This window comes from Malurus melanocephalus, unplaced genomic scaffold (assembly GCF_030028575.1).
Source record: "Malurus melanocephalus ecotype Western Australia unplaced genomic scaffold, MMel_1.1 scaffold_297, whole genome shotgun sequence".
Taxonomy (NCBI): domain Eukaryota; kingdom Metazoa; phylum Chordata; class Aves; order Passeriformes; family Maluridae; genus Malurus; species Malurus melanocephalus.
The window spans coordinates 457,488-483,806 of record NW_026623529.1 but is presented as its reverse complement, the minus strand read 5'-3'; the positions used below and the strand labels follow the sequence as shown (position 1 = coordinate 483,806).

At 41.5% G+C, this 26,319-nt stretch overlaps 1 protein-coding gene across 1 annotated transcript; it reads right to left on the bottom strand.

The window, feature by feature from the left end:
* Positions 1-244: 244 nt before the first annotated feature.
* DCLK3 (doublecortin like kinase 3) lies at positions 245-26,088 on the bottom strand. Its single transcript, XM_057376980.1, has 5 exons — positions 25,953-26,088; positions 11,003-12,891; positions 2,956-3,088; positions 1,870-2,037; positions 245-914 (listed from the first exon to the last, which is right to left on the bottom strand). The coding sequence occupies exons 1-5, from the start codon at positions 26,011-26,013 to the stop codon at positions 718-720; spliced, it is 2,448 nt and encodes an 815-aa protein (XP_057232963.1). The 5' UTR covers positions 26,014-26,088; the 3' UTR covers positions 245-717.
* Between the last annotated feature and the right edge of the window lie 231 nt (positions 26,089-26,319).

Sequence of the window (26,319 nt, the reverse complement as noted above, 5' to 3'; positions counted from 1 at the left end):
TTATTACAGTCCTGAAAGGGTATCAGCCATATCCTCCCCCTTCTCACGAAGAAATGAAACCCCTGTGTTACACAGCACTATCACTGTGCAACAGAAACACTCTACCATCTATTACTCTGAACAAATAATGAAAGATGTTACCAAGAGAGATACCATAAAACATCAGATTTAGTCAGYAAGGGCTTTTCTTCCCTCACAACTTAATAAATACAGTATTTGGCTGTTTATTTAATATATCCTAAAGAATGCATTTACTTTTTATTCTTCCTTCTCTGTGGCTAGAAGGAATTAGTGAAAAGACAGTTTAAAGAATTAGTGCAAGATGTGTATGCAGACAGCTATTTTGAAAACATTATAAACACAAAACCCCTCAAAGGTATTATACAAAAACGATGAGAGAAGAATCACCACTAGTGCCAGTCACATAAGCAAACATTTTCCATCTTAAACAGATGTAAAAGCCAAAATCAGTATTTAAAGAAAAATAATAGACACCCTCCAGAATTTATCTAGTCCTCACTGCTTTCAACAGAGAGACTGCCAAGATCAGAGGAGGTGAGTGTAAATTTGATCTTTGTCCTTCAGAATCTCAGAATCAAAAAAAAAAAAAGGCATGGCAATAGCCACCAACAGGTACACATTGAATTCCCAATTCATTTAGAAAACATAAATGAACTGTTAATCAATTAAAAGAAGACAAAATGAGCTTGAAAGAKTTCATGTTTTCTCATCAGCAACTTCCTTTCGGCGCTGGGCCCGGAAATGGCGCTCAATATTTATGGTCACTTCCCTCTGCAAATTCCTGCTGTTAGTTTTCCCAGCTGTTCTGATCCAGGGGTGCTGAAGTACTTGACGTGCTGTGTAGCGTTTCTGGGGATCCACTATCAACAGCCTGGTGATGAGGTCTTTYGCTGCTGTTATGGAAGAAAGCAAAGGAGACAGGGCTGAAGTACAGTGGGGCAATGATCCTGTGCAACATGCTCCAGGATGGCTCTGCTTGAGCAGGGTGTTTGAAACTCAAGACCCACTGTGGTCATTTCCAACCCCACCCATTCTGTGATGGTCAGAGCGACACCCACACAAAATGTCTTTCTTRTTTTTTTCATTAGTTTTACCATGTCTTTTGTGATTACCCCCAGGAGCTATTCTAACAAATGGAGTTAGAATTAGTGACAGGAGATATTAAGYCTCCATGACTGATGTCATTCACCCCTTCAGACAGAGAGGTTAAATATCCCCCTGAATGAGGGATATTTAACCTCAGAAGTGTGCTGAAGGCRTCAGGCTAAGTGCTCACATTCACAGGAATGAGCACTGGGTATTTCATCCCTTAAGGAGCATAAATGTTATAGAATGCTGTGGAATATGTTCTTTAAAAGACTGTGCAGAGTGCAAGGGAATTTTAAGGTTTCTGATTTTGAAGAGTGCACAAAAGACGCTGTACTAGTCCTGTGAGAAGGAAAAAATTACTGCATGCAGACAGGATAGTCATCAGAAAATCYACACTGCATTCTGCAGGGCAAGGATTTCATTCTCAGCTTTTGAGATTTTTTGCGTTCATATTTACAGTCTAACAGAACCCTTGAGATTATTTTGGCATCTTTTTCTGCAGAGGCATATAAACAAGGTGAGGAAAACCCTTACTCTTGCCTAGAAAGAGAGCAATCCATTAAAACATTCAGAAGCAATGCAGAAACACAGCCATCAATAGTACCAGAGGACTACATTCACATTTACAGCACAGATTCACACAAGAGAAACCTGTAAAGCACCCCAACATTCAAGAACACTGCCCTGAAAAAAGAGTTTCTCCCCCTCCAGGGAAGAAGACTGCCACTTCTCAGATCTGCTATAAAGGCAAAATCTTACCTGCAGAAATATTGTCCCAATAAGGGGATAAGAACTCAAAGTGACCCAGCTGTATGATCTGGAACAGCTCGTCTTGATCGCGGTCCTGACTGCGAAAAGGGGGAAAACCGCAGAGCAGGATGTACAGGATCACACCGGCTGCCCACATGTCTACTTCAAGTCCATAGCCTGAGGAAAAAGAGACAAACCATTAAGTCTTGTTTTAGAAAGAAAACTCACAACTGCTAAGGAACTGTTCCATGGAAATCGAATGAAAAAGAAACACAGAATCTCTGCTCAGTTTGTCCAAAAGATGAGATCAGCAAAAGAATAAGTGGCTGGTACACCATGCCTATAAGCTGCCCATTATTAGCTACAGCTCTCACAGAGTCACTCTTTTCCACAAAATGTTTCACAAACACTGCCTCACAAGGCCAGTGTCAACTGGAGACTAATAGAGAAAACACAGCACATATTTCTAAAATAGACATCCTCAGATTCCCTTCAAAAAAGAGCTAAGAGTGCCAAGTTTCCATTGAAATTGGATATAAYTGGAGATGTGCAATCCAGCTCCACAGAACAAAAATCAAAAATAGATGTGCTTGAGTCACCAACAAAACTGACTTCTTTCCAGGTCTGAATCTTTTTGGGTATGAAATCTTCAAAATTCTTTGTGATGTGAAACATGTTTTGGATTGTTACATAAATCCAACATATACGTTCACAATRATTTTGCATCATCAGGGGCTCTGGGAAGTTGTTAGGGTTACAGTCACAAAATAGGGCTGGCTACTCCTAAGTTGCAACATGACCTTTTGGTCATTTCCCCACTTTAGCAATCACTATTATTTAGCAATTATTTTATGGCTTATCTGCTTGGAAGTCTGTGTTAATAGAGACATAATAATGCCAATATAACTGATGTAATGATTGTGTTTGTTAAAAACTAAGAGATTTCCTTTCCCAAATTGCACTGCTAGCCAACCTCCTACCCTGAAGAGATGGATCAGTAGGTTGAAACATTCTGGACTATTTCCATTATTAGAAAGTTCAGCGTAATTGTAAGATTTATGACAAATTATAAATATATCCAATATATCCACTTACCCTTCTCAGCAAGTATTTCAGGAGCAACATACGTTGGTGTTCCACAGACAGTAAATATGGGTTTTGTAACCTGCTTTGCGAGGCCGAAATCTGCCAGTTTCAGTGTAGTAGATTTATCTGCGTTGTGTTGAACCTATACCCAAACAGAAGATATATAGGCTTAGTCCACATGCATTTTAAAACATCAAAATATAAAGGAAGCAGGTAATAAAACAGGAAAGAGTTCTAATAATAATACTAGAACAGTCTTCAGAACATGGTTGTTTTCCCCCCATACTAAAAAGGTGCATTAATTTAACAGGATAAGCAATTATGCAAAAAAAAAGAAAACTTTGCTCTACTAACTCCGGCACACAGCAATTTCCAAGAAATGAACAGAAGGAACACAAAAAATAACCAAGAGTCAATTGAATCTTATTATTTCCTCATGAAAAAATAAACTGTTCTTTATCCCTGGGAAAGCAAAGAAGAATGCTGTGGATGTCTTCATGCTTAAATRCAATGAGCCCAAGTAAACTACTGTGAATTCATAATTATGCTTTATCCCCAGACAGCAACTAAGTACCACACAACTGCTCAGTCACTCATCCCTCTTCTGCCCATAGCAGGATGGGAAGGAGAACCCAAAAAAAAAGGTGGGTTGAGATAAGAACAATTTAATAAATAAAAGTATAACAATAATAACAGTAAGAACTGTAACAACTGTAATGAGAAGGGGAACGGGGGAGGGAGTGACAGCAAGAGAGAGGAATAAAACCCAAGAAAACAAATGTACACAATACAATTGCTCACTGACCCCCAACCAGCAACTCCTGGCCCACTACATTCAGTTTATTTACTGAGGATAATGTTCCATGGCATGGAATATGCCTTTGGGTCAGCTGCCCTGGCCAYGCTCCCTCCCAGCTTTAGGTACACCTGGTGCCTGGCAGATCATGGGACACCGAGAATTCCTTGACTTAGGGAAAGCACTGCTCAGCAACCACCAAAACAACCGTATGTTATCAATGTTATTCCCATACTAAATCCAAAGTACAGCACTGTACCAGCTACTAAGTAGAAAAAATAACTCTATCCCAGCTAAAACCAAGACACTTGAGAAGCATATCTCCATCATACTGGTYTAACAACAAAAAGCAAACCAACAAAAGCTTTATGTTCTTTCCAAATCACTCTGCTACTCTACCTGCTGCCCTGAAACTAGATTGGTAAYGGTCACCACACAGCAAGAGTTGTAAAAATAGGTCTATGCAGAATGACCTCCTAACTGGGTCTTTTCAGCAGTTCTCACCTCCTACATCCACCTGGCAATTAGTCAAAACACTTTTTCCAATTCTAATTTTGCATGCATGGGTCTTTAGCATTACTTTATAATGCAGTTAATGAAGAGTTATTTTAAGAAATGAATATGCTAGTGACACAGACAGTGGGATYGAGCACACCCTCAGCAAYCTGACAGACAACACCARGCTGAGTGATGARYCTGAAGAATGGGATGTCATCCAGAGGTACCTGGACAAGCTCAAGAAGGTTGAGCCTCGTAAGATTCAGCAAGACAAGTAYAGGGTCTTACACCTGAGCTAGGACAATCCCTGGTATCAATACTGACTGGTTTATGGATCAGGAGCAGCCCTGTGGAGAGCAATTTGGGGGTGCTCATGGATGAAAAACTGGAATGAGCTGGCAATGTGCAGCTGCAGTCCAGAAAGCAAACCATATCCTGGGCTGCATCCAAAGCAGCGTGCCCAGCAGGGCAAGGGAGGGGATTCTGCCCCTCTGCTCCACTCTGGTGAGACCCCACCTGCAGTGCTGCATCCAGATCTGGGGTCCCCCAGCACAGGAAGGACATGGACCTGTTGGACTGAGTCCAGACRAGAGCCAGGAAAGAGGGATGGAGCACCTCTCTTGTGAGGAAAGGCTGTGAGAGTTGTGGTTGTTCAGCCTGAAGAAAAGAAGGCTGCAGACAGACCTTACTGTGGCCTTTCAATGATTAAAGGGGGCTTTAATTAAGATAGGGACAGGTTTTATAGCAGGCCCTGCAACAGCAGGACAAGGGGCAATAACTTTAAACAGAAGGAAAGTAGATTCAGACTAAACTCTAGGAAGAAACRTTTTATAATGAGGGTAGTGAAACCCTGGAACAGGTTGCCCAGAGAGGCGGTAGATACTCCATCATCCCTGGKAACATTCAAAGCCAGGTTGGGCAGAGTTCTGAGCAACCTGCTCTAGTTGAGATATCCCTGCTCATTGCAGGGGCTTAGGCTACATGACCTTTAAAGGTCCYTTCCAAACCAAACCATTCTATGATTCTATATTCAAAGGCTAAGCCAATAAACAATGCAGCAGTATAATTAAATAAATCAGTATGCTTAATATTAGTGACTGACATTCAAATAATCTTTGAGAACTAAAAAATGACATTTCAAMAAATGAAAAACTGTCTCTGTAACTATGGGGAACAGATCCGAGGCTAAAATGTCTACAAAAAAGCCAAGGAAGTCTGGACTTGGTTTTGAATGGCCAGACTGGAATACAAATGTGATAGGGTACACTCCATGCTTTAACATCTCATACTTTGCCATCACACACCACTTAAGAAAGCCAAAAATTCAGGATGGTCTCTAATAACAGATAACTAAGGTAACAGATGGGACAAAATTTGCCCTTATACAYTACATTTGACTAATCCCTATTTCTCTTCTTTACAGAATATGTAAGCACTCATCCAATTTTGATTAAGCAAAATGTGTTTGAACTTTTTGATGGGTTTTATTTTTTTCTTTCTAAGAAAAAAAATAGGATATTACCAAATATCACAATATAGCCTACTAAATCCTTTTTTATTTTCCTCATAAAAACTGCACAACACAAAACTGGGAGGAATGACTGATGCCCGAGAACCCTATGTGGCAATTCAGAAAGATCTCAACAGATGTGAGAGACAGGCAGGGTAGAACCCTTGAAATCCAACAAATACAAGGGCAGGGTCCAGAACCTGGGCAGGAATAACCCAGGCATCAGTACAGGCTGGGGGCTGAGCTGCTGGAAAGCAGCTCTGCAGAGAAGGAGCTCAGGGTTCCTGGGGGACAAGAAGCTGCCCCTGAGCTAGAAGTCCCTTGTGCACACTCCTAGTTTTGATTAATCAAAACATTTTGCTGGGGTTTTTTTCTGCTTTTCCAAGAAAAAACTTATTTTCAGAAYGAAACTGAAAAATGAAGTTTACTACAACCATGCAGTCAAAATGTCTGYAAGAAGAAGTTAAAATGTCACAGCCATTTTCTCAATTATACTAGCAACTATGTACAACCTTTTTCCATCATGCACTGTGGACACAAAATGACAAAAGTGACAAAAAATTATAAAGGCAACACTTTCTAGAACAACATCTATCTATAGAATTTAACAGTGGCAGGATGTTACAAAAATTCATAATAGAAATGCTCAATTTAATATGCAATATGAAAATATGAGTATGAATGTATTTTCCTATTCTATACATATTCTTTTTAATTATATAAGAAAAGTATGTCACATGGAATTTCAGCTACCCTGCATGACATTAAGAAAAATAACACTGAAATTTTATACACATTTTTGGAAAACAGCAGGGTGGTGGGAAGAGTGGAGAACACACTGATCYTAATCTCAATCCCAAAATCTTCAGGAGATTTCTTGCTTTGTAAAATTCACCGTTTTACTTTTTCTTTTCTCAGGATGCCAAACTCCTAATCTCCCATTACAGCACAAGGTGGCAACACTGCACCATCTCTTCTTTCAGGACACAACCACGGAGCCTTCACTTTAGTTAACAACGGAGCAGGTAGGAACAGCAGGCACGGTGGAAATATTTTCACAGCTCTGTGACAATCATTTCAGAGACAGCATGTAACCTGTCAGCAAGCCCAGGGCTTCCCAGCAGCTTCACTAACGCTATGCTCAGAACAACTCAGAGAATTCCCTTCATTCCCAGCTTCTTCCTCTCCTGTATACCTTTCCATCACCTGGCATCACCTTGAGCATGCAAATATGCTTCTCTGTAGTAACAAAAGCTTTAAGTTCTTTTTGTTCATTCCTCAGGCCTGACTATTTATTACAGAAACATACAACCTGCTCAAGAGAAATCTCTCTGACATCTACAGTGTGTATTCTATGCAACGGTGAGAACAAAGCAAAAATAGTAACAATAAACAAACATACTAGCCTTCCCAGTGATACCTAAAAGACAGCTATTGCTATTTCTGCAATTTTCTTGCCATTTAAAAGTGCTGCCTGCCTATAGACTTACTCAATTGAGGTAAGAAAGAACAGTATTCATTACACTTTCACTACATAGATGACGCAGCAGGATATTAGAATATTTTCTGAGGATTTCTAGATAACCCAGCCATGCAAATCCCAGATTACAATATAAGGCCAAATTCATCAACTAATTCCTTCAAAGAAGGAAAAAAATTATCTTTCTCCTTCTCTCCTGTCCCAGTACTAAATGTTCTTGCTTGATTTCATACCTACCTCGTTAAATCCATCAGGGTGTCTAAGATGATGATTTAYGACATTAATATTTCTCTGCATGCACATGCATATGGTAGATCACCTTCTTATGGACATCATGAAAGCAAGTTAGCCCATGTGATATTTTGCATATTGGAAATAAACAGRGCATAAGAAAAATGACTGCTTACACATTTGAGTTTCAGACATCCTTTGCTGCTACCTAGAAGAACCTCTGTGAAAAATGTTACAGAAAATTCCCTATGTAGGTTTATCATACTTGAAGTTAGGTTAAACAGGAGTTTAATTCATGTGCAATGGGAAAACTGGCAGTGGTTTGTATATATTTAAAGAGTGATGGAAAATGGATAGTGCTTTATATATGTAAATAGGGTCACAATGTTCAAGGTCAGAAAGGCTATACTCAAAGTTCTCACACATACATGAAAAATGAGAGACAGAAAAAGGGGCAGGGGAGTAATCTCAAATGCTTAAAAAGCTGTAACATTTATGAAGCTGAGTGTTAAACCATTACCATATTAGCATGTGAGAGAAATGTTCAAGGAGATGAGTACACAAGCACAAATATAGCCCTTTCCCTTTGCCCTAAAAAGGGGTGACTTGGTGTCTTTTACAGCTATAACCTGGAAMAACACTACCACACCTGGGCATTAATTTCTTACTCAAAAGTGAAGAAGCCCCAGCAACTGTAGAATTAAAACAGCCCCTTACCTAAAAACGTTGCCCCATGTGAGACCAAACACCCCACATTGCCCATCCTTGGCAGCAAAGGTTTTCTTGCTGAACACCTAGTCCCAAATGAGGTGATTCTGTTAGCAGATGGGAGGCACTCGTAGCAGCTGTCTTCACACCAGCTGTCAAACAGATTTTGTTTTCGTAGCGCAAGTCACCACCCTTCTGCCTCACAGCTAYGCTGCAAGGAGCCTGATCATTGTGGGCAGACTCGGTAGGGAAAGAGGGAGGAGAAAAAGCAGAAAGGATGATGGTGGCCTGGCACAGAAGTTTATAACTAGAGGACAGTTACACAAGAGAAACAGAAGCAGAGTGAACTAATAATTAAACCAGGTTTCCAACTTTCTTCAGCAACAATAATTTTACAGTTTACTAGATATCAAAGTATATTTCTACCTTTTCTTCTGTAGCGACAGAAACTGTTTTCCTTCTTTCCCTAGTTGCTTATTTTCATGAAACTTATGAGAATTTTTTTCCCAGATTGCTGCTTCTCTCCCATCTCTTATGACAACTACCCAATATGTATAAAAGTCATTAAGAACAGRGTTAGATTCTCACACAAAGCAGGTTTAGAGTAAACATACACATTTCCTTTGTGAAATAGACCTGGGATCACTTCTCTTCCATTTCCCATTTGCTTAAAGAGGAAAAGCAGAAGATCAAGCAATTAAAAGGTTCACCTGACCAAAAGAAGACCCAAAGTAGACAAGTCAACAGCTTAAAAGTACATACCTATGTATTGACCTCTGTGTACAAAATCTAGGTAGACTAACTCAGATTTAAACACCCTCAGTTTAACAAGAGGTATCCCACACACAAGGACATCTCTGCAGGATGCTGGARCTTGAAGCACTGTGCTTCATCTCCTGACCCACCAACAGCAGAACCCAGAAATTTCCTTCAATACTGTTTGTTACCGTTCAGCACTGGTTGACGGTAAGATTAGTGGTAGCTCTCCTTCCTACTTTGCTGCTCCAGCCACTCTGAAGAGACAAGAGGTAGCACACTAAAAAGGCAGACAACCCAGAACCYAGCTCAAGTGGCCTGTATTTATAGGAATGCTTATTAGATGGCAGCTGACCTATCCAATACTATCAAGAGCTTGTAAACTTATTTGCATGGTTGAATAGACCTGCTTTTCACATCTACTTGCTTTTCAAAGTCATTTTTGCTTTCAGTACATGGTATCTAACAATGGTGCTCACAAGAAATTAACACCAAGGTCAAACTAGAACAACTAAAATTATATTTCCTGCAGCCTTTAGGTAACACTGTTCTTGTACGACAAAATACCTACAGTCTGGGAGCTGCTCTGTCCTTGAAAAATATWTTCTGACTGTCAGAATAGGCAACATGATAATTTCAGTGCTACAYAACCCTGCCACTGCCCAGCATTCTCCATTTTGCAGTTTGGTGAATTAAATGTGAAAACAACAAGAACAGACCTTTCTCTTGCCCTTCTCTCCTTATCTACATCGCTATGATGATTGTGTATTATAGAGGGAAATGAAGCATCAGATCTCAGGTGTTTCACATGCACTAGCTTATTTGCAGCAAATAGGAAGGAGCAGGACCTGGTTCATAATGGAAAATCAGCTTCTGGAAAATGCCATGCAGCTCCAAGTGAAGTTTTGTTCAAACTTTGTGCAAACAAAGCACAAAGGCAGTGCCTACAAGCCCACTTCTTCCTGCAAACCAGCCAGCTGCACTCACCATCTTTCATTTACATAGAGATCACAAAACAAAGATTTTCGTCACACTAAGCAGGATTCATAGCAGSACCTAGTATAGAATGCCATTGCTCAGTGACTAGGTTTGGGAGCAAACTGTTCCAGCCCAGCCTTGTGCAACCTCTGCATTTCCTTTTGKTTTTGGCTACACTGCTGCTTTTCTCCAGGAATGCACACTGATCTCTCTCTCTTTGCAAAATGAATTCCCTAAGAAGCACTGAATGGCCCATAGGACTAAATAACCCATTACTTTGGCTAACCATGATCTTCCACAAAAGCTGATCAAGTCCAAYTTGTTAGAGACTGGAAAATACTTCCTATTTATCTGTTTATCAGGAAATTTGGAAGCCTAACACACTTAGCAAGGGAGAGTTGTTTACTGTTACAGTTCTACAATGGGTATCTTGTGGAGWGTCAATAGGACCAACATTTCTATGCATATTCACACAAGTGAGTAACTATTTACTTCAGTGTTGTATGCAAAGAATGCAGCCTCAGAAGTRTGATGGAAACAAGAATTTTTCTCTTTGGCATGAAGTTAGTATTTGAGCTGACTTCAATGTCATCCACCAAATGCATTCACCAAAACATTTTACTGCATAATACTTCTGCTTCCAAGAAAATTAATTGTCACAAGATAGAAATCACTAAAGTAGAGGACTAGCACAGCAGYCTGCAAGATATGCAACTGCAGTGGACAGAAAGTCCAACAAAYAAATAAGATAAAATAGCAATTTTAATACATTGCAGTCTGTAAGAAAGATGCTTTATGATTCATCCTTGGACACCTAAAAGTCAGATGCTCAGTAAAGGTCTGATTTCTGAAAAATACAAATGCTCACTACCCCTAAAAGCCTGGTAATTTTTACTTGAATTCSTTTCTGCAACCACTGCTATCTGCAATGCACAACAGATCTATGTAAAGCAAACCACAATTGTAATTTCACTTCAAAACAGTCCTGCCACAACACATTATCTCTGGGCAGTATTTGCTTAAAACAATTGAAAGAACCATAAGTGAAAGGAAAATAAATTCAATTCCTGCACATATGCCGATTTTTGACAATACCTACCAAAAGATTCTCCGGTTTGAGGTCCCTGTGGACAATGTTCTTGCTGTGAATATAAACCAATGCTTCACACAGATCAGTGATCATGACAGCAGCATCGTGCTCCGTGAACTTCACACTTTCTATGATTGCATCAAATAAGTCCCCTCCTGGGACATACTCTAGGATTAAGTAGATCTCAGCTTCTGTCTCATACACCTCAATTAAGCTTACTATATTGGGATGYGAGAGACTCCGAATAATCAGAATTTCACTTTCCATCATGTCCTCCTTCCCCTTCAGCTTGGATTTATCAACTATTTTCATAGCATAGATCTGTTTGGAATCACAGTGGCGACATTCCTTCACCACTGCAAAGTTCCCATCCCCAATAGTTCTGCCAATCTCATAGTGTTTTTCCACATCAGTTCTGCTTTTAATGGCATACCTCCGGCTGTTGYTCTCCAATCCCTGAGCCTTGGCGTCCTCTTTATTCACTCTGCGCTCCCCTGTTTTTTCTCGTCGAGTCATGTCACTCTCTCTACATATGGCATTCCCTTCCCTTCTGGCAGCTTCCTCTTTAGCCCTTTGTCCCTCTCTGCCCTCCCTGTGTGTTTTAGACATTTTCTCAGCATCCCTCAGAGTGTCTTTCTTTACCCAGCCAGTTTGGTTCATTACACAGCTACTTCCATTATCTTCCTTCACTTCAYGAGACAGCTGGAGCCCTTCTACAGCGTTCTTCCTGATTTTTACTACTTCCTTCCCATGGTTTTCATGCTTCTCCACATCCCTTTCCTTCTCAGTGCTCCTTTTTTTCTTTTCCAGYCCTTCATTAACAATCCTGTGTAATGGCTTCCAGATCCTCCTACTGCTATTGTCTTTCCAGCCAACTTCCTCACCCTCCAGACAAGTTTCACAAGGTTTTCGGCAGTTCCTGATTTTTGCATTTCTTTCTACGTTGTACCTCTGACAGGCGCCTGTGTTCAAGTCTCTATTCTCAAATGAGGCCTCAGYCTGCCTTTCCCTCTGTAACTTCTCCCTGGCCTGCCTCTCCTGTTCACACTTCTCACACCTCAGCACCTTCTCCGCACTGTCTTCTAAGCCTTCCTCAGAACTCCTCTCATGGTTAAGGTATCTTTCACTTTCTCGTGTTTTTCTAGAAGGCTTCACTCCAGGCTCACYACCCCAGCTCTCTCTAGTCCACTTTTTTTTAGTTTTCACTTTTTCCTCTTGCTTTGTCTTGGCTTGACTTTTTCCTTCATGTCCAGCTGCCAGCTGGGATGACAAGCCATCGCCACAGTTCTTGGACATTTCTGTCTCATCAAARCCACTGTCTACTTTCGAGGCCTTGTCATACAGCCTGCTTTTCAGCTTTTGGGACTGCTCCTCATTCTGCTGAATGGCAGCACTGGCAGCATAAGGATTTTCTGGATAAAGTTCTTGTAATACCACCTCCAGGTCCTTCAAAGTAAGAGGCTCCTTCCCCATAGCTATGAACGCATCACCTTCCCTGAAGAACTCAGGAACACTTCGGATTTCTCTGCCTCTCAGATTGTAAAGCTTTCTCACACGGTCATTCTTCCAACGAGGAAATCCCAGAGCTTCTGAAATGTCAGCCATCAGCTGTTCAAAGGTCTGGACCGATCTCCTGTTRAGAAGCAAGGTTATCCTCCTGAGCGTGCGCCCCCCAGGTTTCACCACTGTAATTATCCTTGGCTTCACAGGACTGTGCTCTGAATGTATCGTGTGAAACCCATTGCGGGGRCTGAAAAATGATGACCTGGGGCTGCTTTCGCCCAAACATGGCTTTCCATAACTCCCACGACCAACAGGAGGACAAGTCCCATGTAGTTTCCTCTCTTTTCCTTTTGAGCCTGCATCACGTGGCGAATGGTCCAACAAACTTTGGCGTCCTACAGCAAAGAAAGAGCAGACATATTAATTATTTTGTACCATCAGAGCTTTCAGAGCAATAGTTTTCTACACATCAGAGAGTAATGGTAGGTGACTTCAAGGCTTATAAAGAACTTTTAACTGCCACTAAAGAACATCTCCACACACTTGCAATCAAAACATTGCCAAATTTGTGAGAAAATCTAAATTCGCTTTGTGACAAAGCAGTGTCATTAAAAAATTAATAATACTGAACACTAACAGATCTTTCYTCTAAATCCTCACATGTTTCAGAAATCCTCAAAAAATAGCAAGATTGCATCCAGATTGTTCAGCATTCTCTTATTAATATATCTCCCATGAACTTACTCAATTTCTTTCTGAACCCAATTGCAATTTTGGCCTCTCTAAACCCCATGACAACAAGCTCCACAACTACATTGCATGAAGTAAAATAAACTAATTACTTGTTTTGGAATTACTACCAGATGGTACTCTGTGTGCAACCTTAAATTTTTATAACTAATTACATCCTCTTCAGTTTCCCTGGACCTTCTATAACAAATTTTGCTATTATTTTTACAGCAATTTTATAGGTCATCCAATAGTAATGTAATTTAATCCTTTGTCTTAACGAAAGAACTTCTTCGTCTTGTTTGATCACTGGAGTCAATGGTTCTCAACACTTTGGTTTGCTTTTTTACTCTAAAAATTATATAAAATCACACAAAGTTCTAGAGTTCTCTGGGGACATTAACATTTCATCTTGGAACATCATCAAAGAAAATGGCACCATTTGTTACGCGTAATTGTGAAACGGAGAAACTGAAAACATAACATATGGTTATGGACAAACCAAGCTATAACATAATTCCCAGCATATCAACAAAAAGCTAGGAATAAAAAATGTCCTCTAAAAGTATTCTGAGCTGTTGGACTCTCTAGGATTAAAACTGATTACAATGCATTTATTTTCAGCCTCAAGAAATAAACTTTCAGAACGACATCACAGAGTGTTTCCAACTCCTCTTAATAGCCTTGCTCTTCAGTTGGGAAAAAACATTCAAAATGTGTGAACTGACAGGACCAAGACAAAAGGAAACAGCCAGAAYGGTTACCGAACCATTACAAGGAAATTTCTGTACAGCAATGGCTTATCTGCCAGAGAATCACATCCATTTTCGTACATTACTGTGATTGCATAGTCACAGTGAAGTGGGCAAATCCTCCAAGGAAAATTTGCACATTTCAGTGTTTCTCTTGGTKTTAGGCTCAAGCCTACTACATTTTCGCTTTCAAGTGCAGGAAAAGCCATTTTCAATATTTCATGCTATGTATTTTTATTTGCCCTTCCCATCAAGGCAAAACACAGCGAAGAAGAAATATGCCTCCTTGCCCAGAACAACAACWAACAAAAGGGAAAACTGCAGAGGTGCTGCAGCAGAGCATTCACTGGCTCTGCCTGATAAAACAGTGTATCCAACAGGCCGGGGTTGGAGTGCGGAAAGCACACGAGGAGACCCCGCTACAGCATCCGCTCTGCTGTAGGCTCTGCTTGATGCAGGATGATGGATGCCTCTTACTTGTAACACTCTACCCAGCTGAGCGCTCTGTGCCCCCCAGCGTGTCCCTTAACTCTTGGCTTCAATTTCTTCCCCTGCCAAATGAGATAGATGCTTCTTCTCCAAACAAATATTACAAAGAAGCCCAGCTGCCAGCATGCTGATTGAAGACGTAAGCATTATATAAGGGCTACGTGTGACTAATGCTTGGTGGTTGTACAAGTTATTTCTGTCTTCATTCTGCTTTTTAAGGATGATCTGTTGTTATCAAAGGATGACTACATARGTGCTAGTGATTTTTCAACAATCACTATTTACATTCCACCCAGAATAAAGTGTACTGTGAATGAAGAAGAAAAAAAAAATCAGCTGTAATAACAGTTCTCTAAAACCTAAATCAACTTCACAACAAATTATAGTTACTAGCAACTGATGAAGCTCTGAATTYAATCAACATTTCCAGGTTCTTCCGTACCCACTGTCATCAAAGCTTTATCTTGCTTATGGGAACTGTGARTGACATTTTTGCTGCTTATAATCTTGGTACAACACAAAAACAATGGTGCACTGATAATGACTTTTCCCACAGATGATGCTCCTCGCAGCTATGCTGCTATTATCATACTTTTCTATAAACCACTGATTTTAAGTGCTTRGTAGTACTGTTGATTGTTTCAATTACCCAGGCATCAATTATGTTTTCTTTCTTCACTAAATTGGCTAAGCCTTAAGGAGAAGCCAAGTTTATTTTTTAATTCTGTAACTAATGGAATAAGAGTAGTTTTATGTCATTATTAAGGACAATACAGGAATGTTTTGTGCTTTTYAAACTGGCTTGGTTCCTAGCCAAAAACACTTTGACAAAAGCCACAAGKAATCTAAAACTATGTTTGGAACAAGAGTRGAATTGCATACTTTYCTAAGATGAAAAAGGAAATAACATRACTGCTTAAAWCAATGCATGAAAAAATCTTCTCATATATTCCAAGAAAAGGGGAGGTGTCAAATTGTCAAAGTGGTGGTCACAGTGACTACATATTACATACAATTAAAAATTCACTTCAGCCGCCTGTTACCAGTGTTTCAGTCATAATTTCTGTTATTTTCCAGTTATGCTATATTTAACTGAAAGAAGCAAGCCTCAATCTGTCAGAAAAGTGCACACGCTTAAAGCGGTAACAAGAATTTCTAGAAAGCCTTCAAAGGTCACACACATACCCAAATCCTATAGCTACAATTTATACTGCTTCAAAATCTTGTTTCCATATTTACATACAAGTGGGAGAAGGAGGAAGAGGGAGGTGGTRTGAGAAACACACTTCAATGAGTTCAAGCACTGGCAAATAATACATCTGAGAATAAAATGTGCTTTTTCTTTTGCTGTCCTCCTGAGGGTTAACGTTTATTAAATATAAGTATTTCTTAGAAATGTTAAGATGGATTGGTGAGTCTGATTTTATCTGTATACACATCTATCCATGTATTCCAGTGAATTATGGATTATTGATGGTGCAGCCTGGCTGAGGAGGATGCTGAGACTGCTGCTGTGGGTGGACAGGGGTGAAACAGCACAGCTGGTCAAGCACATCCTRCACGCCACCTGAACTGTGCACATGGGCACAGGAAAACTGAAACTGGAACTCAAGGGGCAATRCAGAGCTCCACATGATGAAGACATAATGGTCTTGTAGGRCAAACACTCACACSAAGTCCCTAGAGAARCATGGARGAAGGCACCAACTGGAATTTGGGGRCTCAGACAGMAGAAACRAGAAATTTAGCAMCTATGACAAAAGTACAGGTGCTCCCTAGGGAGAAAATGTACTTCCCTGCAGGGAATACGGCTTCTGTGGTTCAAATTACAAATAATTTTTTATAATTACAAATCATTTGTGATTATCACAGTCCATTTCACTATAGGGGTGGGGGTGGAAAAGCACRCGGACAAATCACAAAAATTCCTCCAGAAGACCTTTCCTTGGAGTGTTCCGGATCATAATCTGGACATGGAGTAAAATWAAGGGGATTCTGAAGACTTAAGCTAGGAAGAAGTTGTGTATACAGAGTGTCAACCAATCTATATATTCAAGAATTGCCTGGCTACACCAGCTAAAACAGAGTAACAGGGTTTGCCAGAAGTCACCTATTGCAACTAAAACTGTATTGGTGCCATTTGCCTTTCAGAATTTAACCCTTCCCTTTGCCAGTCCCTAAGTTTTTGTYCATTAATTAAAAGATTGTCACTCAGCTTGCATTCTTCTTGGCTGAAGATCACAGTTTCAGTAATTAACTGAATGGTTCACCATTCTGCTATCAAGTCACAGGTTGAAGGGGAATTAAATTTTTACAAGGAGTTTTACAACACAATTTAAAACAGAAGGCAGCAGTGAAATAGGATCTAGGTATGGCATTGCTTTCTGTGAGTAAGATGGTGTTATTTAAGCCCTGCAATTTCTTTAGAAGGCTTCCACTTACAAAAGCAACCATGAAAACATCCCAAAACATCAGCAGCAACTAAACTTGTACACGACAGAAATTGTGTATCTGGGAGTTGTTTTGATATACTGGTCCTAATATAGGATAAACAAAACTGTTTCAAGTGTGCAGAGAAAGGACAGCAGTACAAATGTCTGTTTCTTCCTCAAGAAAAATCTTGCTCAGGGCATGTGAAACAAAGACCATAGGGAAAAAATAAAAAAAAATAAAAAAAAAAAAAGAACAATCTTACTTGGAACAGAAAACATTTGATTTTCATTTCACAGTCCTAACAAGTATCTTCAAATACTTGAGTATGAAGAATGCCTCTGGCACTGAACTTGGAGCAGCCAAGCACATAGCTCACACAGGTTACCAGTGCCCATCAGCAGTCGGCTCCAGGATGCAACCMGAGTCCTCTAGACATGTGCCACCTTGATCTCCTCTCCTTGCTGTAAATTATTTAAAGTTGCAACTTCCAGGGCTTGTGCACACTGCTAGTGCCCAAGACTGAAGCAGTAGCATGGCAAATCCCAACTCACTGAATTAGATGCACAGAAACAAAACATGATCACAGGCATCCTTTTACAGCAACTAAATTTTACATTACCTACAACCCCACTGTTGAAAACACTACTGGCGAATTTCTCTCTGAGGAGCCACACCCTCTCTTTCCTCCCCTGCTGCTCATCCTTGCCTCCCCTGACATGTTTTACAGTGTTTTAGGGCAGAGGTTTTGTTTTACTCAGGACGGGTCATTATTTCAGCCACAAGAAGAGGCAGACACACAGTTTTGACCAGATAAAATCCTGAGTAGAAAAAYAAAGTAAAATTTCACAAGGAATGGATCAAAACAGTGTCAAATGTAGCAGGACAGTTGCTACTAGTTCCAGCCTGAGCAAGCTCCAAATGCTCACTCAGCTCAGAGTATGGAATTCGAAATGGAAAAGGAAAACTAGTGAAGGACTGGACTGGGAAGATAAAAGTAAAGAGGGATTTATGACAGACTGCAGGGAATGAAACAATTAGTGCCATAGTCAGACACTGTCTGACACACAGCAGTTCCTATGAWCTTTGATACTGGTTAAAAGCAGTTKCCCTGAACTTCACTGACACAGTGAGAGCAGATGCAGACTGTAATAGGGAAGCAGTAAAAGAGGAGAGGGAGAATAACAGTGGATCAAGAAGTCAGGTAGAATGCAAAATTTAGASAAAGGAATGGGATTGGAAGTCAGCAACAGAGCTATCCTCACATGGTCTGCTCCTTTGCAGTTCTCAATACAGGACATCACCTGCTTTTGTTGTCATTTGCCATATTAGCTTATTTTGAYTTATATCTTTTCAAAGAACAGGAAGAACTACATTGCCACAAACAGGTGACTGCATAAAGAGAACATTAGCAAGGCGCTCAGTGAGACAGGAGAAAATAASAAGATATCAACCACATCCTGCATTGCATTAAAAGCAGCGTGGCCAGGAAGTGAAGGAAGGTGATTCTCCCCCACCACTCCACTCTCATGAGACCCCGTCTGGAGTGCTGCATCCAGCTCTGGAGCCCCCAGCATAAGAAGGATGTAGMCCTGTTGGAGCAAGTCCAGAGGAGGGCATGAAGGTGATCAAAGGGCTGGAGCACCCCTCCTATGAAGTCAGAGTTGGGGATGTTCAGCCTGGAGAAGGAGGCAGCTCCAGGGATACCTTAGAGTGGTCTTTCAGGATGTGAAGGGACCTAGGAGAGAGCTGGAGAGGAATTTTYACAAGGGCATGGAATGATAGGATAAGGGGGAATGGCTTTAAACTGAAAGAGGAGAGACTCAGATTAGATACAAGGAAGAAATTTTTACCGTGAGGGTGGTGATACAGGTTGTCAGAGAAGTTGCAGGTGCCCCATCACTGGCAGTGTTCAGGATGGGGCTCTGAGCAAGCTGGTGTAGTGTAGGGTGTCCTTGCCTGTGGTAGTGGTTGGAACTCAATGATCTTCAATGAAATTCCAACAGAAACCATTCTAYACCCAAAATTCTTCTATGAATTCATTTTCTCCTTGCATACATGACAGTTCAGTAGTGTACACTGATTTTCTAATGCCTACTTCAGCGTACAGTGGATCCTCTTACAGGTAAACTGGATTAAGGATGGGGTTGCAGAAAACGATACGTAACTACAAGAGCTGGAAAATGTGTGAAAAACAAAGGAAGAACAGTTTCTCTGCTTAAGGCAGTGCAGCCCTGAAGAACTTGATTTTGTCTCAACCAATTCCATTGAGTTTCAAAGCAACCAACTAAATCTATGCTTTGCTGAGAGGATCTCGTAGCCAAAACAACATTCTGAGACCTCATCCACAAACCTGCTCAGTGCTCACAGCTGTGAGGGCATGTACTGTAAGAGGTACTTCACACAACAAGGTAATATTATACACAGTCATCCCAAAATTCAGGACCTGAGCATCTCAATTTGCTTTTTTCCCCAGACTGAAGTAGTCTTGACTTTATTTTCTGCACCTTGGCTGCCACTGAATGCAGTACATGCCTTCCATTTGCAGGTACTCCAGATAGGTTAATCCATAATTGTTAAAGTAGAAATAACCATGAGAGAAAAGCCCACAAGTTAATAAGCCTGTATGAACAGCAGGGTTCAAAAAACACACAGCAGGAGGCACGAAGAGCCAGGATAAACAGTGGAGTAGATGCTCATTAGGAAAGCTTTGCCCATCACATACACTGATGGAGCCAGAGCCCCTGGGGATAAAAAAAGCAACATCTGATAATGTAATTATTGTGTATATCTTAATGCACAGKAATATGGGCTGGGGGAATAGCAGCTCTAATCAATAGTCATAAAAGCTTGACTTTGTAACCTGAATATTATAAGTTTCTAAGTACCTGGCCTTGTACAAATACATTTTTTTAATACATTGAAGAAATACATTGAACAGGCCTTATGTGCTCAGAATACATTTGATGGTAAGGCAGTTAAAAAATACACTGTATAAATATGTATAAAATAAAAATGCAACAAAATGTTATTGTAAATCATATATTATAATCACTGTTTACTACACAAAATGAAGAAGCAGAGTCTTTTTAGRTGACCAAATTGTATTTTATTCAATTACATTAAGTGAATTTGAAAACAGCAAACCAACAAACTCATCATAGTATTTGCATGAATTCTTATTTGCATTAGCTACTGGAGCAGAAGGAAAAYGAAACCATGTTCAATATTGCAAATACCATTTATCAGCTGGATTCTTTCAAAAACAGTTTTAATACTGTCGCAATGAAACAAAAAAATAAATAAAAAGAAGGAATCAATTATCAGTTTAACTTGTAAAACATCTTTTCTGTAACCCTAATGGACATTTCCAGTCATACTCATGCCAGTACTTCCATGTCTGATATGCACCAGTGTAGTGGAGATCAATCGCTGACCCAGTTTCACCCAACTTGTAGAAAATTAAAATCACTCAGCAGTTCAGTGTTCTAAGTTCACTGAAGAAAAACTAMTTTGGGCTCACATGCAAAAAGAAAAAAAAAAATCAGAGCAATAGCTCTACCTCATAAATATACAGTTTTAGCCCTAAAAGATCATATAAAATTAGTCTGATGGGATTCCAAGTTCTTTATCGTTCACAATTTCACATCAAGCATGCTTAAATTCGCATGCAATATTATTTTTCCTTTAACTGTCAKCCCTGCAAACTCAGCTATGTGTCAAGTTGGGTTCCTTCTGTCCCACACATCACCAACAGAACTAAAGTTTCTCCCGGCCAAATGTGTCTGGTCCCATTAGGTGAGTTGCCAAAGTGTCAGCTGGGAGGAAAGAAAATGTTCTTAGTGGCTACACCTGACCTGCAGGACTGTGGGAGAGACGCACCTCTGGACACATTTCCTGGCCTCATGGGGGCAGGCAAGAAGACTTCAAAACTTTGCATTGCACACCTTACCCTCAGCACATCCCCTTTTAAGAATAAACATACATTGCGTCTTGCAAACTGCAAACTAGACATTCCCAAATCTCTCAGTCCCATAAGAGTCCGTTCTCATTCTTCCCCAGCCTCTCACACTAGGAAGAGTGCAGTGAGTCTACTCGCTTCACCCTGGCAATTTATCTCACTGCCTGTTTTGGGACACAGACCTCAGAGTTTATGGGAGATCCTAGAGGACAAAGAGCAGCTAAAGTCAGGCAGCTGTTGCGGCAAGGGAGTTCCTAAGATGGGAAGGACTGTCCAGAATGACAGTCTGATGGGAAAACTTCGCAGCTGGCTGGACTTAAGCAGAGGGAGGAAGCCTGAGGGGCGCCCACATTGGAACCCTCCTGATGGCCATATGAGCWCAGGACTTTTCCATTCTGGGGATGGAAGGCGCCTCTGTGACACCCCCAGCCCCAGTGMGAGTGTCATCCCACAGCAAAATGCTTGTAGGAGGCTCAGCATGCCACAACATGTGATCATATTTACTGTATGAGAATCACGATGGATAAGTGACATTTAGCAGCCACATTTCCTTCTTTCTCCTGGAAGAAGATGAACTTAAGAGTTTTCTTTGCCTTTTTCCCCCCAYCCCCTTCTCCTTCACTAAATGTTCAGAGCCCCTTTGTCTGTGCTGGTGCCCTCCTGCCCAGCTCCTCCAAGAAGGGAGCAACAGGGTCTGGATTCCTGCAGGGCAGCCTGCTTTGCTCTCTGTGTTACACTCCCCTTTCCAACCTGGCAACAGTGGTTGGGCAAAAATTACCTTCCCAGGTGCTCATCTCCTTCCTCTGAAGGCCCACAACCACCCCACTATAGAATTTCAGGTTTTCTAAATCAAGCCATTTGTAATTAAAAAATAAAATATTTACAGCAAACACAGATGGTTACTGCCATGTGTTAGTGTTAAACTGAGCTGAATCACACCCAGAGCAGCAGATGAAGATAAAGATTTCATGGAGACTGGTAATGACTCACAAGTGCCATAATTTTTACTTTTTTTTTTAGAGCAGAACCCCACTTTCATTATCTTCTTTCTGACATTTTAAGGGTAGCAAATTTAAAAGCAAGCATAAAGAAAAGTCTTATAGAAAAGTATACAGATGCATAATCTGTAAAGAACTATGTGAAATTTAAGACTGCACGTGAAATGAATCAGTGCCTTTGGAGGTGTGAGGCTTGGTTTAAGTTGCATAAAACCAAAAAAAGAATATTATGAAACTGCTCATTTATTTAATTTCTTTCAAAGATGACAGGCTGTGTGTATTACATTGGGAGCAGCCATGGCTGCAGTTCGACTGCTTTAGGGTCTGTCCCAGTAACCAGAGAAGTCAGCTCTGCAGTCCAGGACCTTCCATCAAGGATCTTCCAGGAGAGGGACAGAGCTGACAGAGGGAAACAAAAACATCTTACACAACTCTGGCATTTGCCAGAATCCATCTGGCARAGCCCTCCACATGTTTCTCAAGGCTCACAGTACAGGGAGTTTCACTTTCRCGTTAATGCTCTTGTCTCCTGAAGTACCATGTATTTCAAATTAATTATTCATGTTCCATTACAAAGTAAGCTTTCAACTGCTTTTTAGCCCTGTTAGCCAACAATGCCTCAGTCAAAGGAGCAGGATTCTGTTACTCCTTGTGGGAGACTTTATTTGCATTGCTTCCTAAATCTCAACTTGATGACTAATCAGTTGCAACCGAGCAAACCTAGTGAAAATAAAAGAGCSTGCAGAGGTGTCACTGAGAGTTTAATTAAGCTTCCAGATCCTTTATTACCAATAACTTCGTTGCATAACCTAAGGAAAGACCCAGCCAGAGTCTGATTCTCCATCTGGTTTGCAAAAGGGGAAATCACAGAGAAGTTTTCTTAGTAAATATAACACATTTAAGAGATGCTAACTCACATAACAGAAGTAGAATCCCCAACCCCATAATTACAGAAGCACTTTTTCAGAAGAGACTCGTATATTAAAGACAACACTGTAAAATAAATTGTTTCACAGAACTTATAAAAGAAAATGGGCTTCTCAGGGAAAACTGTAAGCCAGTGCTAATTAGACTCAAAAGCATGATGACAAGTAGAAAGATYRTGATTTTCACGCCACCAGACATTTCTCARCATTTCCATTAACTACATTATTTGGGGTGATGGGAAAACTAAAACCTGGAGAATACATCCAGGCTATCACTATTTATTGATGGAGTGGGAGATGGTGTTTTCAGAATGTCTGCTGAGAGCTTCCTCCACGAATAYATGGCATAATTGTTTTGCATTCTTATAATAATTAGACTGAGTAAGCAATGCTAGCAACAGAGAGAAGATGGTAAACACGCCAGACTTTCATTTGCAGTGAAAGCCAACTACTGCTAGGTAAGATGGACAATGTGCAAGCATTACCAAACTCCAAGTTGACATTAGAATCAATCAAGGCAGTAGCTCCTACTCTTGTGTTATTGTTTCTCATGTCTGGTGAACACTCCAAAAGGACAGACCCCATACCCTGAAATTTAGAAAAAGATGGAAAACAGTATACTGTTACAAAGAGAAATGTCACACTCACCTCTTCAACTACCACATTTTGAGCTCCAATCCAAGCTGCACTGAAGCTAATTAAAAGATTCACATTAGCTTCAGTAAGGTCTGGATCAGATCTAACAGAGGCTGTTAAAATCAGCATACTGTTCTGATTCTAATTATATTTACAAGAAAGATTCTAATTATATTTACAAGAAAATCTATACGACACTAATTCCAAATGTTGTTAAATGTCAAGGAATCATCAAGTTAAATGAAATGAGAAAATCAGTGACAGAAACCAACTCAATTCACCCTAGAGCTGTTGGAAAAGAAGGAAGGAACACAAACTTCCCTTATTTTTACAAAACTATAGATGTTTCTGCAGAAAACAAACTAAGCTAGGTAATCTTAGAAATGGGGAAATGAATCCCACACAACTTCCCTTAGTCACCACACACTGTAAGTCCAGCTGATGCCAAAATTGAGACACTTTGCGGAACATGATCAGAAAAAGCAGCAGTGAAAGCAGATACAAAGCATGTAGTGACACCACCAGATAAAGACACATTCAAAAGTCAGGCTACTGTGTCCAAGGTGATTARCTTGAGTATTAAAAAAAGCAATAAAGGCACGGTAACTTTAGCACAGCTCAAATTCAGAGGCTTGAACAGCTGCCACTAACTTGAATTAAACCAAGATATCTGTGCTGGCAGTTTAAGTCCAATTAGCCAATTCGGGTTAATAAGCCACAGATGGAGATTTATCAGACGCTAAGTCTCAGCAAATGTGCCTGAACATCCTACAAAAATTTCGTGGGAAAGGTCATGCTATTTCAGAAGATCCACACCCATCACACCTCAAGAAAGAGACTAACTCAGCAGGATCAGTTTMATCGGAGAGTGAAGGGGGGCTTCCTGAGATATAAAATGCAGTCACCTCTTCAGAAGAGCATGACTCAGTTGCTCTAATAACCGCACTTCTACGACATAAAGCAGTTGTAATAAGCTTCGTTTCACTTGCTGACTGTTTTGGGAGTCTGCTGCGTTCTCAACATTTCAAAATGTCAAAACTGCATTCAGATGATATAAAAAAACACAAGAAGCGTCATGATAAAAAGGGTAGCTAAAGGAAAATGAAACAAGGAGGTGGGAAGACAAACTTACATGCAAACCTGCAGATATGCACATTTTCATTTCTCTATAAAGTTAGTATCAAAAGCATGCACAACAATCAGGTTTGGGGATAAACTCTTTACCCTCACACAGGGCACAGGATAGGTTTCAATCTAGAGAGAAAGGAGCTATAAACTTTTTATGCCATTGAAAGGGGTTGATTTTCTTTTTTTGTTGGTTAGGGGTTTGTTCTTTTTTTAAAGAAAACCTTTTAGTATTTGGTGTAGCAAAAGTTTCAGTTTATGGGGCTGTTTCCAAAGCCAGTGTCTCACAACCTGAAAATCACCCCATTAGCTCAAACCAGTAGCCYGTCCAGTCCTGCTGACATTGCATACTGAATGTACCCTGAGGAAGGCAGAAAATAATGCTGCACTGTGAAAAGTTATGGAGTAGTTTTCCTATAAATATCTGCTCAGTTATTAAATAGGAACAAACACAAGTGATACAACTACAGGAGTCAGGGGATGCAAGGACACAGCCAGCAGTTTTCCAGAGAGAGGTCTGGCCACCTCATGTCACAGCATCCCCATGTGACACAAGAGCCCCTGCACCCCTTGAGTCCCTGCCCGTAACACGAGCGATTTCCCAGCTGAGGGAAGATTCACCGGCCTCAAGTGTGTTTTAAAATACATTTGGGCAATGGCTTAAAACCCTTACACTGCACGCCATCTACTTTTTTTTTGCAGCGCATCAGTGTGCTCTGAGCAGCCCACAAGCATTCGTTCCAAGTGAAGTACACTCATGCTGACTATTAAGAGCGCAAGTTACTTCAAAATCTTCAAATTTTATGGCACTACAGATGACACCCGTACGTGCCTTTTGGAACGSCAAACGCTGACTTCGCACTCACACTTCAAATCGTGCCCCGGTACTCGCACGGCTGCYGCGGGGTGCCTCAGCCTCGGAAAGCGGCACAGACGGCGCTACCCGCACCCAGCAGCAGGAACAAAATGAGACAAAATCAATAGCAGCCCCTTGCTCCGCTTCCCRACGAATCCACTTCACTTGTCTCCACTACGATACCAAACGCGGGGGCGAGGAAGCTCTCTTTTAATCCAAAATACAGGTAATTAAATGAGCGCGGAGAAATAACCATCCCAACTCCGCACCTTCGACGACCCACAGCCGAGAGGCACGGCACCTTCCTCTGTTCAGTCTCCAGCCCAAACGCCACCGAAAGGTTCCCCCGCTCCCCGCGGACACGCAAGGACCTGGGCAGGAACTTTCGCAGCCGCCGGAGCCGCCCCACTCCCCCTCAGCCGGGGCGCGGCGCCGCCAGCTCGCCCCGTCCTCCCCAAACGAGCCCCCCGGCTGGCGACCTGWGGGAGCAGGGTCCCGGGGTGCGGGGCCCGCGGGAAGGGGCCGGGGGAAGGGACCGGAGCAGGGGCACTCACCCTGGCAGTGGCAGCAGGCTCCCGCCGCGGGGTGGAGCGGGGRCGGCGCGGCGGCCGGCATGGCGCGGGGGCTCGGCTCGGCTCTGAGGGGCCAGGGGCTGCACGGCACCGCACGCTCCCTCCGCGCCGTCTCCCGCCTGCGAGGGGCAGGCACAGACAGAGACAGAGAGGGAGGGGASCCGGCGGGAGGCGGCGCTGCACACCGGCCACACCGGCGGTCACACCCCCGCACCCCTCCCTCCCTCCCTCCCCGGGGCTGCCCCGCCGGCCGGCACCGCCCCGCCGCCTCCTCCCCGCCCGCCTCCCGCCTTCTCGCAGCGCCCAGCTCGGCCCCAGCCACCGGGATGTCCCCGTTTGCCCCCCGGCC